The sequence below is a fragment of the Cydia pomonella genome, chromosome 8 (genome assembly GCF_033807575.1).
Source record: "Cydia pomonella isolate Wapato2018A chromosome 8, ilCydPomo1, whole genome shotgun sequence".
Classification (NCBI taxonomy): domain Eukaryota; kingdom Metazoa; phylum Arthropoda; class Insecta; order Lepidoptera; family Tortricidae; genus Cydia; species Cydia pomonella.
In genome coordinates, this window is record NC_084710.1 from 7,456,786 (window position 1) to 7,466,901 (window position 10,116).

At 36.6% G+C, this 10,116-nt stretch overlaps 1 protein-coding gene across 1 annotated transcript; it reads right to left on the minus strand.

Moving 5' to 3' along the window:
* Nucleotides 1-5,648: 5,648 nt before the first annotated feature.
* Nucleotides 5,649-9,353, minus strand: LOC133520455 (juvenile hormone acid O-methyltransferase-like). The gene is made up of 4 exons (XM_061854882.1): nt 8,751-9,353; nt 8,246-8,420; nt 7,554-7,665; nt 5,649-6,248 (listed from the first exon to the last, which is right to left on the minus strand). Exons 1-4 carry the CDS (start codon nt 9,104-9,106, stop codon nt 6,115-6,117), a joined length of 777 nt encoding a protein of 258 aa, XP_061710866.1. The 5' UTR covers nt 9,107-9,353; the 3' UTR covers nt 5,649-6,114.
* Nucleotides 9,354-10,116: the final 763 nt, after the last annotated feature.

Here is a 10,116-nt window from a genome sequence, read left to right on the forward strand (position 1 = left end):
GGGTTTTGTGACCGTGATTTTACGTGATGTAGTCATCTAACATAAGAGTTATCTTTATAATAATCCGTTTGTACGGAATTATATTCATTTCAATAATTTTTATTGTCAAGTAGTTTTTAATATATCGAAATTCTTTAGAAAATTTTATAATTTTCCTCATTTAAGGTGAATTATTTAAGAAAGGGGCGGAGTTAGTCTTGTACTAATAGCAAAACTTTGTATTTGCATAAAGGATTACGATTTCTCAGTTAGGCCGCTCCTAAGCTGAAAATGAAAAGTTGTTATTAAAATAATGAATGTTTTAATTAAGATATCTTGTATTAAACACAATGATCAATATGTCTTTATCAATTGAGTTACTTTAATTACACGATACGCCGCTCAATAACAGAGATAAATATATTTAATAACCAAGCGATTAATATTGTAACTAAATAGGTATTTTAGTAGAGTATCCATGATAATACCTAGAATCGAAATTAGGTAGCGTCTTACTCAAGACTTTTTACTCAAGCTTTATATAAATTAAAGGACACCGATTTCAATGATATCGTGTGTTTTTTAAATTTAGATGATTGCTCAATTTTCAATAGGATTTTTTCCAAACAAGATCAAGTGTCCGCAATTTAGACTCGACGATTAGCCCTGGTTTTACATCAGGAGCTATTTGGAATAGGTACAGTGGGGGTAGTCAATAGTCAAAGTGTTTATTTGTATACAGGTAAAAAGGTTATAATAAAATTATTCCTATAAATTAATTAATTTGGAAACTTTGTAAAAGCTTTATATAAGTACCTATCGAAACATCGTTAAATAGCGTGTTTAAATCAGTATGCAAACGCATTGCGTACCTATATTGCATAAAACAACCACGCGCTCTAGAGATGCGAAAAACGCTTCACCGAGTTGAAAAGAATGATTCATATCTTTCGCTCGCGGAGATATAGGTATATCACTTATTTCGCTCAGTGGATCTGTAGACTATATCGTTCAAAAGAGAGTTAACTCTTAAGAGAGTTGAAGAGTGAGTAAGTTCAATCAAAAGACATAGTTCATTTGAATCAGTCACTGGTGCACGACACATGTCTAGCGTGCTCGTATACTTGCAATCTACCGGGTTGAACCTCAAAATACAAAAATACATAATGACAGAGGCTAATACGTTCACGTTAAACTTGTATGTAGGGCACCTGCTTCATTACCGTATTCCCCTGAAGTCGGCGCAAGGCGCGTGCCTCCTTAGCGACGAAATTGCTATTACGAAGATTCGCAGCTAATGGCGGAGTAATTGGCTGCTCGCTAACTAATAGACAATTAGACCGGCCCACATAGAATTTGAGAGAATCATAATGCTGTTATGTTCTCGTAACGTGCCATTTGTGCATAAAAGCTTTAAGGACGTTCAGATAAAATGAGTGAAGGCACAGATAAAACATGAAGGCGTATTCTGATTGTAATAACATGCTATGATAGGTTATCCAGATCACACTCGAACCTATTATTACAATTAGAATATAAGACGTATTCTAATTGTAATAACAGGTTAAGAATTTAAAAAAGTTTTTTCACAAAGAGCCAAAAAGCTAAGTCATGTAGAAATGAATAAGTAAAGGCTAATTTCACGTCGCAAAAAAAAAGTCAAACACATGGAAACAATTCAAATTGTTTATTTTTAATATTACCTATAATACGGTCCGTTTTAAGCGTTTACATTAGTGCTTAGTAAATCAATAGCCACTTTTAGAGTATATACCTACGTGTCTATAATTAGTACATACACATTTTAGTATAGTCGACTTATAAAAAGCAAGCGACCCTGTTTTTAGTACTACATGAATATATGTACATACATATAAATGTTATTTAAGCAAATTGCTTACCGCCTCTTGAGGAGTTGTGAAAACAAGCTACGTAATTTAGTCGGGTTCATTGTTGCCCACCAAGCTTTGGTGGGAAACAAAAATACATGTACCGTTTAGACGTGGCACTTAGAACTTTTAAAAAGTAGGCAGAAATGATAAGTGAGCCTAATACAACAATGATAAACAAACAATAATAATAGCATTTTCTTTGCTGTTCCGATAGAAATTTCCTGACCATCTCGTTCGGTTATCTCCCCCCCTTTTGTCCGCTATAATTGTTTGTTTCAGAATATTTTCAGTAAGAATGTCATATATCTAAAATAATGGGGTTTGATTCAGGCAACGGATCTTCTTCTTGAGCCTTTTCACTTTTTTTTTCGTTTAACGTTTTGAAAAAATAAAATAAAAAAACATTTACGTCGGACTAGCTGTTATCATATAACACGCACTTTAAATATGTGAGTACTGTACATACATAGACATAGAGAATATAAACAAACTTTCTAACACAACCCACTCAAGGCTAAATGGATCAGAGGCATGTGAGACACGAGCCTACGTCCTATTTCCCTCATCGTAATGAGAGACATATAAATAGAACGCCTAGACCGCGCCTTTTACAGAGGTCTCTCGACCTAAACCCTCGCTAAATAGTATAAATCGCATGTAAGATTTTTGTTCTAACTCCAATTTCCTATTATTATGGGAGGGGTGCGTAGGTAATTTTAAAAACGAATTATGTATTTAACTCAAATTTAAATACATATATATATATGTATTACACTTTTATTTATTATCACGAGAATGGAAAGATGAGTCGACCACTTTTAATCCATTCTACTAATTTATGTGTATACAGATACGATGAGGTCTTGCCTCTCTCGTGTGGCTGTGCCACTCACATACATGATCTTCATTGGTGCCTTTCCATCTCTTTACCCTTTGTGTGGCTGCTAAGCCACACATTTCACTGCAAGAGGAAATCTCATGATAATTAATGGCTATGCACCTCCAGTTGGGCAACGGTCGACTTGCTCCGGTCTAAACAGGGGTACATCCCTGGTGACTCTTATCATATTTCGTACATTAGTCACTTAGCCGGACAGGGGGGCTATGCCCCCCCGGAGACCTCCACCTTCCCCATAGTCTCGCCTCGGTTGCTCCAACTTAGTCGACCGTGCCCGTGTGTTCCCGGACACACCTCTAATACATGGGAGCCCGGGGCTTCCCAGTCCAATGTCCTCGACTACCAAGTGTGCTGTGCACTGCAAGATTGGACTACTACTCACGGAAAGAACGATATGCTATAACCGTCTCCTCATCTTTCCACCTTATGATGCATGTTTAGGTCGACACAATAATATGGCAAAGCAAACACTCACCTGAGGTGTTCTCTATGGGGTACAAGCCTCCTAGAAGCTCGTAGCTCCTAACTTGTCTTACGACCACGAAATCTGCTCATCTCTCTCCTCGTTTCCGCGGCACAACCATTTCGCCATCTTTCTACCCACATACCAACAAGCGGAAGTTAGTCAAAGCAAGAGTGGTGTTACCACAGCTCAAAATATGTATAGATTGACATTACTGATGTTGATACATACCGACTTTTACATGGCGAATCGCGCTGTGCGCGACAGGTACAGCATCGTCGTTGATACCTACCTACGTGAAATCCAATCGTTAGTGGTTTTTCATGAATATCATCCTTTCAGCTGAAAAATATCGACTGCTGAACCAAGGTTCTTCATAACGGGCGCTCGCGCACTATCCTCATTAAGGTGCAGTGGATTCAGCCAAGTTTTTGAAAAATCGTACCGCTTTTTTATTAGAACATAATACGGTTACCGAAAAAAATTAATAGCAATTTCATTGATTAGAAACCTGATTAAACAACATTTTGCATTCTAAAATTGCTTTAATATTTTGCATTCTAAAAATGCGTAATGTTATTTTTGATCGGACTCATCGATTACTTGTTTTTTTTTTACTACGTAGGTGACAAACAAGCATACCGCCTGCCTGATTTTGTTAAAAATAAGTAAAAATACCAATTCAAAAACAATGATATCCACGACTTCGGGCACGCACGGCCGTGTTCAGTTCCAAGCGAGCTGCGTGCCGAGAAGAACCTGGGGGCCTACCGCGAAAACCGAAATTCGCAAATTGCGGGGATCTTTCTCTTTAACTCTCAGTCTCTCACTAAGACGTAATTAATGACAGAGAAAAATGCCCGCAATTGACCAACTTCGATTTTCGCGGTTATAGCCCTGAACTCACTACACCTTAAACAGGTTTCTGCGTTTTAGACCAGACGAGCCTTGTTTCATTGTCTACTTAGACATGTGTCTGGTGTACGTCGCTATTTCCTTCATCATAACACACATTAATTTGGGCATATCTTCCAAAGTGGGAAGTTGGCGTGTCGGTGCGGTGTAAAAGTTGCTCCAACTGTCGACAACTCGTAAACTAGCGGGTCGCGAGTCCCCGTAATTCGGTTAGGGAGCTCCGAGCCGATGTTACTGGCGTTTTATTGTTTTCTCTAACACAGGCTATCTATCACCTACGACATGTCGGTTTATTCTGATACGCTGAACGACAAAACGGTTACAAAATAAGCAGTGTCACTTATTTGAGTAAAATTATGTACCTAGGCATTTCCACGAAAGTCTGTACAGATATAGTGGATAAACGTACGAATGTGTCTTGCCATTTCAGTCAGTCTCGGTACAAAAAGTACTGACGTTGACTGAAGTAGCATGACAAATACAAATGTCTCCGAGAAGATACGATTGAAAACAATTATGTACTACATCTATCTGTAGGTGGTGTCGTAGTCTTGGTGAGAAATGTTGCCAGAACTCCCGATGATGCCATTTATCCTACATACGAGTAAATCTGTTTTTTTTTTGCTAACTAAAGGTTGGAGGAGATAGGAGATTTTTAGTGATAAGACTGCCAGTTGTTTACCTCTGCTTGAATTGCTGTATTATCTGTATTAGATAAAGATAAGGATAAAGATATATGTAGTTTAATTTCCAAGTAGGCATACTACAATGCGCTTACATATGACCGTCAAATAAAACTACGCCGAAGCTAGTTTCAGTCCTAGATTTAGTTATTATGTGATTTACTATATACGATTATTTTAACACCGGTATGATTGTTAACAATCTATTTCAAAACCCTTATTCATAAAACTATACGGACCTGATTTAGTTATTCAAAATTCAAAAAAATATTCTACAAGTAGGCCTCAAGGGCTCTTTTACAAGTCAGTACAACATTATAGTAACATCATATAGTGTCATAAATACAACAGCCAATACCTGGGTAAACATTACATTATAATAATCTTAAAAAATTAAATAATTACTACAATACAATATGTCTCTATGGTTAAAAATACATTAAATCTGGAGATGTAAAAGGTCCCTAATATCAGAGTACTACTAATACTAATAAAATTTGGAGGTGTAAAGAGTCTCCAAGTGTCAAAATAAAATTTATACTAAATAAATAAACCGCATCTGGACTGTTAAACTAGCAGTCTCATAAACTAATGCTATATAATTAGTAGTATGCATAATTAGTATGTACCAAATCAAGAATATTATACAATATTACAGAGACGTATAGTCTCCACGGTTAATACATTAAGTTTAATACGTTAAATTATGTTTTATCCCTATCTTACAAACACATAAGACAAACGATTCCTAGCTAATTCAGGCCAGTAATGTGTTTATGAATAAGGCCATTTATCTTTGATGGAAAGAAATACAAAAGGAAAAAAAATATCAATATTTAATGATGTTATACTAATCCTTCACAAACACCTACTTCGCTTTCGTTCTTCTACTCGTAGTCCTTCTCCAACTACTTAATGTTGCAAGTAAAATACCGTATATTTTTCTTAGTCTTTCATAAGCATATAATTTAGAAATACAAAATAACTTACATTAATTCAAATATCACCATTTTTATATTAGCTTTAGACATGATTATACACGAAAATTTATGCATATGCGATAAGACCGCCTGTTGCTGCCTTTATTTACATTGTAATCTGTTGTTTGAATTTGTTTTCTCTTGTGGAGCAATAAAGTATATTTACTTTACTTTACATATGAATATAACTAAATATTTGCTCGTATCATAAATGTGCTTAGGTAGATGCGTTAACGTTTTATTTACATAAACATAAGTTATAACAGTAAAGCAGGTTGGAGGTACTAAACGTGTGTTTATTTTACTATTTTTTTCCTGAAACAACCAACAGCTTATATACAAACGTACCTGCATTGGGATCTAGCTTAACATAGTCTTCCGTGAACTCTTCCCATTTGTCCTCCAGACCATCGAACGGATTGAAGGATTTCATCATGTCTGGAACATATATTACAAAACTTAAAAAATGTTTGTTACTTAAAAAACCACCCTCTATTCAACTTAAGTAGATATTGAGGATGTCTATTACACAGGTCTTGCCAACATCCCTCATTCTAAAGTGCTGAACCGTGAAAAGCTTGTGTCCGATATTGAGAGCATTCTATTCAGAGTTTCTGTGTGGGATCGGTCGGGACAATTTACTCCGACTCAACCCCACCAAGACACAAGTTTACGCGTTTACCGCTAAGAAAACCCCATTTACTGCAGTCCCAGAGTTCCAAGGCAAAGCCCTTACCATGTCAGGGAGTATTGGGATCCTTGGTGTCAACATTTCCAGTGACGTCCAATTCCGTAGCTACCTGGAAGGAAAGGCTGCGCTTTTTTATATACTACGTCGGTGGCAATCAAGCATACGGCCCGTCTGATGGTAAGCAGTGTCCGTAGCCTATGTACGCCTGCAACTCCAGAGGAGTTACATGCTCGTTGCCGACCCTAAACCCGCCCCCCCTCGTTGAGCTCTGGCAACCTTACTCACCGGCAGAATCACAACACTATGAGTAGGGTCTAGTGTTATTTGGCTGCTGGTTTCTATAAGGTGAAGGTACTTCCCCAGTTGGACTCTGATCTAGATCTGGAATGACATCCACTAGCTGTGCCCTACCACACAAAGCGAGATGACATTCGCAATGCCCATACCTCTCTTTTGGACGTAGTTTAAGGACGTACCTGGGTCCAAGCTTGTATCCAAAAAACTCAAATATAAATCGCAACCAGTGTCGCCCCTGTGACTGGGCAGGAGCACCTGGATGCCAGCTTGAACCCTTCAACTCAGGCCAAAGGTGCGCTGTACGAATCGTCGATGATCCCAAACTCACAAGCGGCATTGAACTATTAAGTCTAAGGAGAGACTTTGCATCCTTGTGTGTGTTCTACCGCTTCTACCAAGGGCTGTGCTCTGAAGAATTGTTTCACATGATGTCAACGGCCACTTTTTGTCACCGCGCCGCTCGCCGTTGGCAGGATGTTCATCCTCATACCCTAGAGCCTAAATGGTCGCGCACTGTGCGGTTTAAGAGGAATTTCCTCCCGCGGACGCTCCGGCTGTAGAATGAGCTCCCTGCCGAGGCTTTCCCGAGGGTCTACAGTATGGGGTTCTTCAAAAAAGGAGTGTACAGGTTTTTAAAGGGTCGGTAACGCGCATGGAATATCTCTGGAGTTACAGGCGTCCATAGGCTACGATGACTGCTTACCAACAGGCAGGCCGTATGCTTGTTTGTCACAGACGTGATATAAAAAACTTACCTTTGAATTCCTCTATACCGCGTACAAAATCAAACCAACGATTTTGCACTCGTATATTAATATCTCTGAAACCAATATTCTTCATCAAACTTGTAATTTCGGTTTTTGGATCCTATAAAAAGAAAATTGTAAAATTTATATTATAAAGTGTCCGGGAGCCCGATAAGGATTTAATAATTTGTTACGGTTATGATTTCTTTTTCATTTTCATGAACTTGAAGATCGCTCATGCTGATTGGTGCTTGAAATGCAGTGAAAGTCGTGCGTGAGAGTCTCTCGAATCACCGAGACGATCGTTAACGTTATATCAAAACCATAACAAAATGTTAAATTCGAATCAACCTCTAGATCTAATTTGAAAAAATTGTGAGGTGTATTGAGGCAATTATTTTAGAAAACGGTAAATGATTTTTTGTTATATGACCTAAAATATGGGAAAAATAGAAATTTTAGTTGGCTAGATTTAATTTGATTACGGATTAAACGTCCTAACGACTGGAACGATCGGTGGCAGCAAAAGGTCTGATGGCGTCGATATGAAAAATGGCGTCGATCGATTAGTAACGTAAGATTTTTTTTAATTAAGAAATTATCGTGTTCCGAGAATTATTCACTAAGAAAGCAGTTAACGAGAAACTAATTGCAAAGATATAAAGCTGCTATCACTTAAGTATGATGCTATTAGTACTTGCCTGAGATTCATGATATGGTGATATAAACTTGGTCTTGACATCTTTAAGATAGGGATTCCATTTTGAAGTTCTCGAAAGTTTAATATAATTATCGTAAATGTTGCAAGTGGCAAGGAATATTAACAGGCAGTTACCGTCTTTTGCCAGCATTTTGTATATATTAGAGAAAGCTTTCCTGTATAAAAAATAATTTCATTTAATAAACTTTATTAAACACGTTTCTGTATTTTTTCTATGAGTGAATTAAGGCTAAGAAGTCCGTTTCCTACAAATTATAATATTTACAAAATTATATAAAACTTTGCACGTATAGATTACAAATATCACAAAATTTAACATTTTATTTCTCTAAAAATAAAGAACTCACTAGTAAATTAAAATAGGTTATTTAGAAATAACAAATAAGAATTAAAAAAAATTAAATGCATACGATTACTTAATAGAATTCATAGAAATGCTTATCTACATCTACAATAAAAAAGGGTAAATAATTACTTCGACTTACTCTTGCTGCTGCACCCACATGAACATATAGTTTGAGACCACGTGGTCAAAGCATCCTTTCAGTTCACTAGGTATCTCATCTTCTATATTAAGAGTTATAAACTTAATTCTTTCATTCTCGTAATTTGCTTTTGCAAAATTTACACATGCTTGACTTTTGTCACTTCCGATTATCGTCATAAATTTCTCCGGTATATACTTTGTCCAAAGACATGTAGTGGCGCTTCCATCGCCACAACCGATGTCCATGATTCTTGCGTTTTTCTGTTTCCATTCTAATGGATATTCTTTTAATATGTCTTCAAGATCTCTGTTTTGCAAATTGTTTACTTGTTGATATCTTTGTGGATCCTGCATTGTTACCTTGTTATAGTATGAATGCTCTATTATTTGATGGTCTTATTGTTAGATATATTTTTCACTGAATCACTTCGACAGCTCTAAACGGACTGATGATAGTCTACTCTGTATCGAATATTATTAATAGTGTTCTTGTTAGATAAGAATAAAATTAAACACTTATCTAACAATGCAATGCAGTAAAGTACATTACTTATATAATAGCAGACAATGCAAAATCTAAACCGTTGCAAGCAGGAGCTTAAATTTTGAAACATAAATAAAGAAGACTGACATCCCTACAACACTGCGAGATTTGCTCGCGGGTCTAATAGGGCCCTATTAGGTACCTCATCGCGGAAATAGCAGGAATGAGCAAGCCTTTGGGATAGTAATAGGCCGTTACACTAAATCCTTTCCTGGGCGGAAGCATTAAGAAATAAACCCAAATATTCTCACGCGTTAGATCAAACGGCAAATACTAAACTAAACCAAACACAGTAAATTAAAATAATTGAAATAAAAACCGTCACCGTATGGATGCTAACCAACTTTAATTCATTATAGAGTTTAAATGACATAGATACAGATCACAAATTGAGTCCAAGCAACAGAAGTTAGGAGTCGTCTTGGCAACATTTTACATGAAAATGTTTTTGATGGGATCCATTTTACTTACCAAGACCTTAACGTCTGTTTATACCTCTAATATGTAGAGATATGTTCCTACGTACATGAGATTTCAGTAATAAAACGCATATTTTATCAACTACAATTCAAAAAATTACATCCTTTTCAGTTTATAGATTTCTTTTTGAAAAACTTTGTTTTTACGTTATTTTCGGTTGACGCATCTGTAAGTTTTAGGGAACATGAAATTCTGTTCGCTAATAGGGTCATTATTACATTACATTCGTTTCATAAATCCACGCTCGTATTTTAATGCCTTTTATTGTGTAGCAGTCACATAAACTGCTAAGGTAAGGTAAGGTAAGACTATCACCGGGACAAGACAAACACTTGTATGG